The sequence below is a fragment of the Scardinius erythrophthalmus genome, assembly GCF_964197995.2.
Source record: "Scardinius erythrophthalmus genome assembly, chromosome: 11".
Lineage (NCBI taxonomy): Eukaryota > Metazoa > Chordata > Actinopteri > Cypriniformes > Leuciscidae > Scardinius > Scardinius erythrophthalmus.
The window spans coordinates 30,113,082-30,126,212 of record NC_138231.1 but is presented as its reverse complement, the minus strand read 5'-3'; the positions used below and the strand labels follow the sequence as shown (position 1 = coordinate 30,126,212).

The following is a 13,131-nucleotide window of genomic DNA, read 5'->3' as shown; positions in this document are numbered from 1 at the left end:
TGATCCTTCAGAAATCATTATGATGATTTGCTGCTCAAGAAACATTTATGAGTATTATCAATGTTGAAAACCGTTTTTTTTTTTACATTTTTATTTCAGGATTCTTTGATGAATATAAAGTTCAAAAGAACAGCATTTATCTGAAATAGAAAGCTTTTGTAACATTAAACACTACCTTTCAAAAGTTTGGGGTCAGTAAGAATTTTTATTTTATTATTTGGGGAAAGAAATAAAAGAAATCAATACTTTTATTCATCAAGGATGAGTTAAATTGATCAAAAGTTACAGTAAAGACATTTATAATGTTAGAAAAAATTATATTTTAAATAAATGCTGTTCTTTTGTAAACGGGAATGTCTCCCTCGTTGGTTTACGTTAAGTTTCTCGGGGGAATGCAAAAGTTTTGAAACCAAATGTGAAGAGAACAAAATACGTTTTCAAGAGAACGCAATATGTTTACATGAGAACGCAAAAGCAGTGAAATTAAATGTTTTCTCCCTTTGTCTTTTTAGGGACTCTGTAGAATGGCCCATAACTTTCAGGATTTGTGGTTTATGGTTTTATTTGAGAAACCTTTTTTTTTTTTTTCTAATAATATCTAATGTTTCTCAACAGCCATAGTAATTTCTCCTGGCTCATGTTTGGCAATTAATATACATAAGCAGTACGTCAGTTCAATGGATTTATATGTAAGGGATAATGTATATGGAATTCCAAAGCTGCCAATATTAAAAATAAATAAATATACAAATAAATGTAAAAAAGAATAAATAAATATATAAATAAATAAACATAGAAAAGCAAAAAAAGAAAATAAATAATTATTTATACATTTATTTCCTTATGTATATATTTATTTTTTTCCATATTTATTTATTCTTTTACTTATTTATACATTTATTCATTTCTACATTTATTTATTTATACATTTATTTATTTATTCATTTATTTCTTCCTACATTTCTTCCTGCATAGGGTAATGAGGAGGGCGTGGTTTACCTCAGACATAGCAATCGAGCTCAGAGTAAGCGAAGGCGAAGGGTTGAGGCCACAGTGACACCCTGTGGCGAAATACAATAAGTATAGCTCACTGACGTTGATACGGTCTGTGACTGCGAGGTAGCCTATATGGTCAAAATCCTAAATCTTACTGTGTGACAAGGCTACTCTTTATTTCGGACATGGCCGTAGAACATCGTTTGGTCTGGATTTGTAAAATGTCCTGGGCTAACAAACATGAAACAGGGACTCTGAAACGGAAGCGCTTGATATTTTCCAATACAAATACAATAAGTCGCAGTTTGTCATAAAACAGAAGAGTAACGTTTAGTTTTATGTGAAAATCGCTCAATGAACTACATCTCTCGTCTCGCACTATGTACGTCACAAGATCCGTTGCTTGTATGTGTGTATTCTGGCTCAAAACACTCAGGCATGACGGCGTTACGTTACGATTATAATGTAAGACTATAGAAAAAATGACAGTCGTTAGCTTCAGTAAAGTTAGCTTCATTCATTGAGAGAAATGTATGACGTCGCATGTGCGCCTTCTGGGTTTGTAGTCTTTGTAATTACGTATTTTCACAGTCTTATACCTCAACAGTTTTACATCAAACTGCGACTTTCTTGACTTTAAAATGTATCTTTTAAATTGACAAACATCATATGTGTAAATCAGGGCACAATTCAAACGAGATCAAAATATTTGTTGTCTCTCGCCATTGACTACCATACAATATTTTTCCGAAATAAGGTCCCATGGTGGTCGACCGGAAGGGGAGGGACTTAGGCTCTCTATAGAGAGGTGGTCGTTATAGCGACTAACAACCCCGACTGAAGGGGTTGTTATTCGCTATAACGACCGCCTCTCTATACATGATCCCGCTTATTACATGGCTGCCTACAAAATAAATAAATAATTTGACACGAATTATTGATTTAAAAAGGAGTTTATTGATTTAAAAACGAATGTATTGCTGCCGCCAAAGAAAATAGTCCGTTCCGCGTCCATAGCAACGCGCTGTTTTTCATGGCAACGGTCTGTTATACTTCGCAGCGGTCTGTTATCAAGAAATAACAGACCGCATTCTACATCAACCAAGCCATGTAATAAACCTCGATAAATGGCGTATATAGTGTAACTCAGGAACTAATACTTAGTAAAGGTCTCATCTTCGGTAATAGATTTTGTTTCGCATGTATGGTTTATTAAGTCTTTTTATAGAACTAAGTTAAGCACTATTTCCTTCTTTACCACTGAAATTCAACTCCCTGGTCAGTACTTAAAGGTCTGATTCAAACACCAGCTCCTGAGTTTTACTCCTTTAGATCTGTTTTCATTCTCCTTTAAGTATCATTACGTTCCTCACACTGAATTACTTTCAGCCATTTATCCTTCTTTTCCTCCATTTTTATATATTTGTCTGTTCTTCTCATCTCAGTCATGCACTCTGGTTCCCATGTGTTCATGGCAGACGGCTTGACTCCATCTGTAGTTAGTTACCAATTTTGGACAAAGAGAATTCAGAGACATGCAAAAATCAGTCTGACTGGTACATCAATGAGTGTCCAGGTGTTGAAAAAGTCTATGATATTCTGGTCGCTAGCTATTGCTCAGGTTTATAAATCTGATCCAAGATGCATGACTTGAGGTTTTATAACATTTTGTACATGTGGATGGAACTATTTAAGTTTTGTTGAGGGTCATGTTGTTCTGTTTTGCGTTAGCAAATTCTCCAATCAGTATTTAATCTCTGCCATGAAGAACGTCTCTCATTAGTTACATAAGTAAGGTTCTTCCACTCTCTCCCCAGGCAACACACCTCTAATTGTGTGTGGTTGTGTATGCCATTCAAAATAGTCTTAGATCTTTCACAAAATAAGACATTCCTTATTATATTTTATATATTTATATATATTTATATTTAAGTTTGTCAGTCAATAAATGCTATTGAAGGTTTGTTGCAGATTTGCAGTTCTGAACTTGCTGGAATCTGTTCAATACTGAAAACAAAAGGCCACATACATGTGTGACAGATATCATAAATCAGAATCCTATGTTTGTATGGAACTTTGTAAATGACATGAATAGGATTGCAGATATTAGACTGAGGGAATTTTTAAGAATTGCATTGACTGAAGGAATGTAAGCCTTGATTCTACAACGAGTATTATAGAGTGAGTATTTGACATAAAGGATTTAGTTGGATATAATTTGCAGGCCTGGTCTTGTAAATACACAATGTTTCTAGTAAATATCTCTTCAATCTTCCATAAATCTGATGTGGTAATAGATGAAATGAAGCCTGCGAGGTGAAAATTGAGAACTCTGATGGTGGTCCTGAAGAACGGCCAGAAGGTTGCAAGCAGACGTGTTGAAAACAAAAGTAAGATGTTACAACTTCCAGCCCCAAAGGGTATTTGGCCACATTTAAGATGTACCGATGTCGTAACATTATATAACAAAATATTAAACTAAGTGATATTTATTTTTAAGACCTCAAGCACATTTTTTCCAAGCAAAACATTTCACAAAAACAAGTTTGATCGATTATAAAACAATAGATATTTAAAATAAAATATATATATATATATTTGGGCACTTTGTGAATGTCAAATGTTATTGAAACATGTGATGGAACTATTCCTGTGGTTATTCTGTTAGGACAGCTGTGCGAACTTGAGGAGAACTGACATCTGCTAAAAATCACCTTAGCGCCTCTTGGTTAAAAGTCATTGCAAAATTGCTCAGAAAAGTTCGAAAGAAATGATCTGGCATCATTTGTTTGCAGATGTGACGTGGTGGCATATGTTGTCATCCATACAGTGAAATTCATTTCTTTTTAACACGTAGTTTTGGGAAGTTGTGTCCTGACTAGTTGCAAGTCAGTAACTTTAAAGCCTCCAGGAAATGTTGTAGTTGATATTATTATGCAAATAATTAATGGATTTATTAATTGGTAATTTGTTTTTATAACTTTTTTTTTTTATTATTGAGTAGAATAATTAAATCTGAATTTATAGCCATTTTTGTTATGACATCCCTGTTTTGAAAATTAATTTAAGGACTAAGTTGTACAATATTTTAGCCAATATATTTATTTATTTCCACTAATAATATATTTGTCAAATACTTGGTAAACTAGAAATGCATCGTATGTAAATGCAGGTTACAGTGGGATAGAATGTGTGACACATTTATACAAAACATATCCACCGTTTAACATTTCACCTGCACGCAAAGAAGAAATCAAGTAAAAGTAAAAATCTTTATAAGCACTGTCAGAAGCAAGGAATAGTGTGTACTAGGTATTTGTATTACTAAATTTCTCCGAAGACTTAGCTGGGCAAGAAATTCAGACATCTCATGCACATTCAAGCAAAACAAAACGAATGGCCACCATGAAGAGAGATTCCAGTCCTGAACCATCTGGGCCACATTATAGATAAAAGAGTGTGAAAGTGTTTTGAGCCAATGTTTACTAAGTAAACTAACAAAAACAGACCTATTGAAAGAGTGAGGTGATGAACTGTGGAGTGGAGAGTGGTGGAAATGACAGTGGGATGTCAAGTAAATGAGAAAGAAGGAAACTAAATAGCGAGGGGTTGTGAAGGTTGGTGACAGAACGAGAAATGGGCAAGGGAGCATGATTCTGAGGATTGAAGCTGTTATTAGTGTTATGTTAAACCGTTACAAATGCCATCAACAAGATCACCAACACCTCAAACATGCATTGACCTCTGCTACTGTTTGCATCACATTCTGACCCCTTTAGCTAAGCTCAACATGTAAACCAACACCGTGGACCTCTCCCATGGACTGTCCGGTTGGGGTAACTCTATCCAAATCTACCCCCTCTTAACAGCCTGTCTTGCGTTCCCCAAAGCAAGATCCCCTGGCTGTGAACCACCAGCAGCAAACCGATAGGGACCACATTCACCACAACACCCGAATTAGAAAGCAGCAGAAAGGTATACTCTCCCCAGTAGGTGCTCTTGAAACTCTCTCACACACACCTAGCTAAGTAATTACTACAATACCCAGAGGAAAAATGCCTGAGCATACAAACCATTAAATGACACTTGGACATACTGTGAACAAACACTGTGTTCACCTGTGGTTGCCCCAGCATTCCTGCACACAAAGCTAAACAAACAGCACACAAACCATCCCACACATGCTCCGATATGCCCTCCAGGAGGAGGTGGCAAAGAAAGAACTCTGGAAGGATCTTTTTGTTGTGGCAATCCCTCAAGCACACAGCATCCCTCCTTTTCTTCCGTCCCTCTTTGAGTCTCTCCCTCCCTTTCCTCCCTGACTATATAAATAAGTCCCAGCGTAATGTGCCCCAGACTCAGAGACAAACTGAGGGATCACAGACATCGACCACCAATCCAAACGAGACACTCTGACCAGCCCCTCAAAGACAACCATTTGCACAAGTGAGAGGAAGTCAGTGGGAGCGAAAGATTGAGAAGACTCAGGTGAGAGGTCATTAGTGGAACGCCAGAGAAGTGAGCGGCTCCGGTTACGCTTGTGAGGTGAAAGGGAAGGGATAGACTAGTGCCGGAGCTAAAGAGGACAGGGCAGACAAGTGATCTGCAGAAAGAGTAGAGTCACCTCTGCGTGAACCTCCCTGGAAGAAGAGCATCAGATAAAGAAGATTCCAGGTATCTGAAGTCCACCTCAACATGAGGTTTTTGGCTGTGTTGTGTGTTTCGTGCCTGCTCATGGGCACCCAGGCTCAGAGCAGTGCTAGTTTTCGGCGGGCGAATGCCGGCAATGGCCGTTGTCAGTACAGCTTCACAGTGGACAGCCCTACAGAGGCCAGTTGTCCATCACCAGGTTCAAGTCCTGAGATGGAGGCCCTGAAGTCCCGCCTGGGGCTGCTAGAGGCGCTGGTCGCCCGTCTCGTAGGAGGTGAAGCCCTGTCAGAGTCATCGGCGGGTTCTGGATCTCAGTCAGGCCTCCAGAACGCTTACAACCAGGTGATGGGGGAGAAAACTCAGCTTGAGAGAGAGAAGCAAAGACTGGACAGACAGGTTCAGGTCCTGCAGAAGAGTGTGGAAGAGCTCCGCCAGGAGGCTGAGAGGTTGAGGAGCAGACCCTGCACGCAACAACCTCCTCCTAGAGTTCCGGAAATTGACAACAGCTTCAAACCAGGATCAGGTTAGTGACAACCAAGCAAAAAAAAATTGTCAGGGGATATTTTGTTGGCCAAAATTATCTTTTGGCCAAGTGTTCACTACCTTAAAACTGCTTGGGATACATTTGTGATGTGCAAAAATTGTGTGTACAACAGTTTTTCACTGGGGCAGTACCCTCGAAAGGAAACCTTTGTACTATATTTACTCCTATAGGGTTCACAGTATCATAAAATGCATATTATTACTCTAAGGTGCTAAAACACATAATTTAGGGATAAATATAGTACAAAAGTGTCCCTTTAAGGGTACTGTCCCAGTGACAAGCTCTTGTTACCCTAAAGGTGAAACTGAACTGTGTAAATTTATCATAAAGTGTGAAAGATTGCCAATACCTATTTTGTTTTGTTACTATAATGATGGAAAATGCTCAAGCAAAATATACACTAACTTATAATCTTACTTTTGTGGTTACAGAAATGTTTAAAATCCAATTGAGCCGTAACTTGTAAACAGGTGTGGTGTCTGGGAAAGCAGAGAGTGTGAGCATAAAATGACATGCTAGAGTCACTGGCACCTTGCAACAGACTCTTACGGTTTATGTGTGTATTTCCACAGTTATACCTGTCTGGAAGTGTGAGTCATACTTCGGGTGGGATTGGTGAGCAGGTCATTGTGTTCATTTTAAAGCAGCAGCGAACAGTATAGATAGATCAGAGCTGAACAAGATGACATCCCCATGTCATATATTATAAGAGCAGGTCAACATATGAGTGAATGAGGGTGTTGGGGGAAAGCCGCTGAAGCAGTAAAACAGTACTGTGCTAATGCTCGGCAGTAAAGTCTTACTGACAGCTCCCAGCAGACCACTGACTGATGCTGCATGAGGAGGGGAGGAGGTCAGGGGTAACTGATCCCTGCTGGGGTTGTTAGTGCTGGATTAAATATACTGTTGGTACCTTTACGTCAGTGTTGGGAAAGTTCACTTTCTACATGAACTAGTTCAAAGTTCAGTTCATAAATTTTAAAATGAACTAGTTCAGTTCATACTCAAAATTTTGAACTAAGTTCACAGTTCCAAAAATGAACTATAGGTCATAGTTCTTTTTTTCCATGTAGCTGCGAGATATTATTTTTCAAAATGATTGCCACAGCCTATATAGAACCACAGACAATTATTTTATCAGTTTTAACACTGAAGCTATGCGTCAGATTTTTCCCACCCTCACCGACCTTGTCATAAAACTCGTTTAAATGATCATACGACGACGCCTTGCTGCTTTTTGTTTTGATTTGTAACGTGTCATCAGTCGTTCATGAACGATCCATTCACTAAGTCCGTCTATCACGTGACAAATGAACGAAAGACTCGGAAGGTAAAGTTATTAATGTTCCCTGAAAACGATTTTTGACTGCATTATAATGATTTCTTAATTCAGAATATGATCAAGATTGCGTAGGTGGATGTGTTCTGGGAATTTGCCAGTTAATAGTTACATTTAAAGCCCCTTAAATGAACGAAATGTCTCGAAAAAAGATTTGTTCATTTTGATGAACGAGATCGAACAAGAGATTCACTGGTGGCTGGTTGCCAGATTGGGTGTTTTTCCCGCTACATATTAAGGCCGGTTTACGGTGTGTTTTAGCCGGGTTTTCGCCTGGAAGATTCTATAGAAATCTGGCACTCTATTGAACGAAGTTAAACTGAGAGAGCGTGGCGTTCACAGACACCAGAATGAACGAGTTCACAGTAACGTTCAGGCAGTAATACAGTATGTTCAGTTCACGTTCGCCCAAAATATGAACGAGTTAATGAACTACCGTTCAATGAACGCGTTTAGGCACAACACTGCTTTACGTCATGTAAAGAACGCATGAAAAATAAAAACGGAGTTAAACAAGATAGAGGAGTGAAGCACTTTGGAGACCCTCTTTGCAAAAAAGGCGATAAATTCCAGCTCTTTGAGGTTGAAAAGAAAACAAGCCATCCGTCTTGCACGTCCTCACCCTCTTGGATTCAGTTTTGCTTTCAGGTTCACAGTCCCTTTCCACCCCAAATATCATACTGTGCAAACGTACACAAGCACAGAAAGGGGCTGAATAAATAGCAATTTACCAGTGGATAGGCTACAAAACTTTAATTACATTGATTAATGCAAGGTTCAAAGGTGCATTACTATATTATATTCCTCTGGCTGATTTGGCAGTCGTTTTGGACTAACACTTAGAAGCAAAAGCAAAGGTTTTCTGGTACCAATGCAATTGCAGAAATGCTCTATTTTCAGTCATTTGTAATTAATGACTACAAGTGTTAAATAAAGGGGGTCATTTTTATACTTTTTCATAAGTACTACTCATTGTGTAAAACATTTTAATGAGAAAAAATTACTGAGCAGTAAAGACGCCTAACAACATGAAAACAGTCTGTGAAATAAAAAAAGAGATCAGGATTCCATTCAGCCATATGAATGTTGTCAGTGTCACCTCATTAAGTACGAACATATGAATGCGTGCCTCTGGAGATCGTTTTGAAGTGTTTTGGAAACTTTAAACGAAAGGAATTCTCATTTAGAATTATACTAAGAGTTGGCATCTGCTTCACGGCCTAGAATTGCAAAACCCAAAAGCATTCAAACAGTACAAAACCCCCCTCCAAAGTCTCAAAGATGTTAAGATGTGAAGGCTCCTGCAAATAAATTAGCCTGCAACATGCTACCAGATGGTCCAGAAGGTTCTTGAAGTTCTGCTTAATCTCTCAGGGAACCATTAGGCACGATATACAGATAAGCATTAACACCTGCAAACAAACCTTGGGAATTACATGCTTTTGTTGCCTTGTGGTGATGCATATACCTGTGTCCATGAGCAAGTGTTGATTATAGGGATAAAGGACAGTAACTACAGACCTTCCCACTGCAGGTCTGAGCAAGCTATCATCATCATCATCAGCAGCCCTTTTTAACCCTCGTCACAGCAATCAATCAAAGTCAGATTTCAGATGTTCACGACCATTCTAAAAGCCTGTAAACATGTAAGCACTTGATCAGACATAAACAGAGTTAATTTAGCCCTTGGGCAATCAAATTGAAGGAGTGAGGATAATGTGAGTGTAGGTTTTTCAGGTCCTGGCTTTCTGTATCGTTATTAGGACCAAACATAACTAACTAAACATTTCCAACAAGGTTTCCAAAACACCCCTTCTCAACCATCTTCCATTTGTTTGGACTTTGGACAAACAGGTACTGGTTGAGCCAAAAGTTGACAAGTCAGATCACTCAAACAAACTGTTGAAAGCAATGAAGCAATGTTGAAAATGTTTTTTACAATGAAAAAATATGACACAATGGCTTTTAATTTTACTCCGCTTTTGTTTGAGATTGTTAACCAGGAAGAGTGTATGTGCTCTCTGCTGGAGTGCATGTCTGAGTTTCGGATGTGTAATGGGAGGTCTGGAGTCTGCCAGGCACCGGGACAGCTGGGAATCTACTCAGGGCTGTTTATTTCCTTCTGTTAGATTCCTGACTGTCAGTAGAGCTGCCAGTCCCCCAAAACCATGCATCCCAACAAACATACCTCTCTCGGGCAACTCAGGATCAATGCCAAGCCTATAAGTCTGTCCAGCTTAACTAGTTTAGACTTCAATCATGGTACTCTGGGACACCGTGAATCTCACTTGAGAGCTGATTTTAACCATTTTATTGGACTAGCTAAACATTTGTGATCTACCAGATACTAAGGGGCAGTAAACATTGCCCAGACAATAACAGCAAATTGATAATTTGGTTTGCCTTTTAGGTCCTGCACTTTCCCACCTGGTATCCAGGCCTGGGAATACACAAGGAGACACCAGCAGTTTAAGAGGTAGGGTAGGGGGTGTAACAAGGGTATAGTTACTTAGGCAGAGAACAAACTGCACTATCATAAATTATTAATCCAACTCCATACTGCAAATAAGACAAGTTATTTAATATTCTTGTTACTGACTGCAATGTCATGGTCACTAGTTGCTATTCTGATTGCAAAGGCTTGACAAATGTAGACCTCAACACCTTCACATGCATGTCTCAATTTGAGTATGTGAATTTCTGTCTTTCTGATCTCCTAGATCCAGCATGGCATTACTCGAGTCCAAGATATCAAGAGCTGACAGCTGTGGTCACTGAGGTGTCTGCCCCAAATCTGGAAGGTCCAGCGGACATCTCAGGTGAGAGTCACACCCTAACCCTAGGGTCTATCACATAAAGCCAAAATATAGGGCCCTGTTTACACCTGGTATTAAGATGTGTTTGGTCAATCACATCACTAATAAACAAGGGAGACACATTCCTGTTTACACTTGGTGTTAAAATATGTCTCTTTTGTCCACTTTCAACCACTTCTGTCCTGATTTCTTCGATGGGAGTGTCTATGGGTGGGTAAATATATGGCCTTTTTCAGATCTTTCAATATAATGGACGAAATAAGCTCACGCAATTTACATATGAACGCGACTGTAGACGACGCAAAAACATATGCAGAGCATCAGCTTTCGTTTCTGCTCTGACAACCGCAAGACACTGTGAACACTGTGTTTACACATTAAGTCGGTGGGCTGTCTTTTGTGGCTGATCGAACACATTTGACCACATGAGCATAGCTATGAAAGCAATCTGGCCAAATATGTTTTCGACCTCTGGTGGACAAGCTCAAAACATTTTAAACCCCGTTTACACCTGTATTTAGAGTCGTCCACTTGTGATCTGATCAACCGAAACGCATCTTAATACAAGGTGTAAACAGGGCCTAGTAGATGTCTTCTGACATTAGATTGACTGTCAAGTTGTGCTGATATATATTTATGCCCCATGCCCCTACATCTGTTCATCTCAGGTGCCTGAAAAATTGATACTGTGCACATAGCTTTCATTCCTGCTGACAGCACTTAGACTAATTCTGCTATTTTTACCAATTCATTTAAGCCTAAAATAATCTAGCTTATAAAAGGAGTGTGTATGTTTAGTAAGGCGCCAAAATGGTAATGTGAATCACTTGATGCGACCATGTTGCTAAACAAAGACATTAAGGTTCGGGTTTTTCCCAAGAAGTCCTTTGAATTCTGCCAAGCATCCCTTCCCCCAGTACCTCTCTCTTACAGGGTATTTTAGGAAAGGTTAAGTATGTTTCTAATCTTTTACACTAGCAGGAATGGTAGGACAAGCTGTCCTCCCTTCCACCTTTAGCAGATTTTGTTTTAATGGTATCTTTCAATTTGTCATTTGCAATCCAATGTTTCCAACAAGTGTCCAATCTCTTGTTTTTTTTTTTGTTTTTTTCAGGCTGTGGTGACCTGGTGTGGGTAGACCAGCCTGAGGTGCACCGTAAGGCTGACAGTATTGCAGGTAAATACGGTGTCTGGATGCAAGACCCAGAAGCTAAGGAACCTTATGGTCCAGAGATGGTATGGCGCATCGATGCCGTAGGGTCTGAAGTGCGTCAACTCTTTGGGTATGAAAACATGGACCAGCTGTCACGTGGGTTTCCTACCAAAGTCCTGCTCTTGCCAGAATCTGTGGAGAGCACAGGTGCCACCATGTACAGAGGCTCCTTGTACTACCAACGGAGGCTCAGTCGCACCCTTCTAAGATACGATCTACTCTCCGAGAGCATTGCTGCTCGCCGTGATCTTCCCCATTCTGGCTTCCATGGTCAATTCCCCTACTCCTGGGGTGGTTACACAGACATTGACCTGGCAATAGATGAGAATGGTCTATGGGCCATATACAGTACCAACAAAGCCAAGGGTGCTATTGTGCTCTCCCAGCTGGACCCTCACAGCTTGGAGGTGAAGGGCACCTGGGAGACTAAAATTCGCAAAACTTCCGTGGCTAATGCTTTTATGATCTGTGGCAAGCTGTACACGGTTGCTAGTTACGCCTCGCCAAACACCACCGTAAATTACATGTATGACACTGCAACCAGCCAGGGTAAAACAATCTCAGTGCCGTTCAAAAACCGCTATCGCTACAACAGCATGGTAGACTACAACCCAGGGCAGAGAAAGCTATATGCTTGGGATAACTTTTACATTGTATCTTATAATGTGAGACTAGGCAAGCAGGAGTAAAGCGAAGCTATCAGCATAAATGTCCATAGCACCCCAGCTTATAGACGCATTTTGCAATGTTTTAATATTTTAACATCCAGTGGGACAGCTATTGTTGGATTTACTGATATTCAAAGACAATTATAGACAATCTAGCGTAAAAAAGCAACTGGGCAATTCAACCATAATTATGCTGGTGACATAAATAATAGCACCAAGAGTACGTATATATAATGAATACAGAAAATAACATTTTCCTGATAATATTGAAGCACCAACAATTGTATATAGGCTGTTATTTTCAAGACCAGAATTAAAAGAAATTAAGTGTACCAGTGACTACATTGCACAACTTCACATTAAGTTATCTTATCTTTGTTCATGATAAACATGCTAAAAAAGAAGTTCCTTTGACCAACACGTTACCAAATGGATAAAGTATCTAATCATGTATCATGATATCAGTTTTTTATAAATTGAGGCCACATTTAATTCCTCAGTGATTTTGTCCACTTAACATGTTAATAGAGAAATTATTTTTCTACCTTTGTAAGTAATGTCTTGTCTTTTGTGTTTACGGCACTGAATAAATTCAAGGAAGGGGGAAAATACAATGGCATACAATTACAGTAAGCCTACCTTTTGACTGACAGATTGTAGAGGAATGCAACTTTAAAAACCGTAACAAAACCTTTGCTAGTGTACATGCTCTAATCCTCACGCAATCATACTATCCTATCTCTGTATATGATGAATATTTTCCCTACTCTGTTTTGAATATGCCTCAAGACTCTGTGCTGCTTGAGATGTTAAGATTGGGATCTTGTGGCTAGAATTGCATTAACTTATGAGAATAAAGATTTAAAGTATGAATCTGTGTGCCTCTCGGTGTTATCTTATTTTGC

The 13,131-nt window shown here is 39.2% G+C and overlaps 1 protein-coding gene across 2 annotated transcripts; it reads left to right on the top strand.

Moving 5' to 3' along the window:
* The first annotated feature begins 5,350 nt into the window (after positions 1 to 5,350).
* myoc (myocilin) lies at positions 5,351 to 13,103 on the top strand. Of its 2 annotated transcripts, XM_081379098.1 has the most exons (4): positions 5,351 to 6,169; positions 9,940 to 10,005; positions 10,250 to 10,348; positions 11,460 to 13,103. In XM_081379098.1, the coding sequence occupies exons 1-4, from the start codon at positions 5,692 to 5,694 to the stop codon at positions 12,245 to 12,247; spliced, it is 1,431 nt and encodes a 476-aa protein (XP_081235224.1). In that variant the 5' UTR covers positions 5,351 to 5,691; the 3' UTR covers positions 12,248 to 13,103. The 2 variants fall into 2 exon arrangements, with proteins under 2 accessions (XP_081235224.1, XP_081235225.1); XM_081379099.1 differs by lacking the exon at positions 9,940 to 10,005 and having other exon boundaries at positions 5,357 to 6,169.
* The last annotated feature ends 28 nt before the right edge of the window (positions 13,104 to 13,131 follow it).

Coding starts and splice junctions, on each gene's coding strand:
- myoc (XM_081379098.1), top strand. CDS start 5,692: ATGAGGTTTTTGGCTGTGTTGTGTGTTTCGTGCCTGCTCATGGGCACC. Junction 6,170..9,939: donor CAGCTTCAAACCAGGATCAG/GTTAGTGACAAC, acceptor TTTGCCTTTTAG/GTCCTGCACTTTCCCACCTG. Junction 10,006..10,249: donor AGACACCAGCAGTTTAAGAG/GTAGGGTAGGGG, acceptor CTGATCTCCTAG/ATCCAGCATGGCATTACTCG.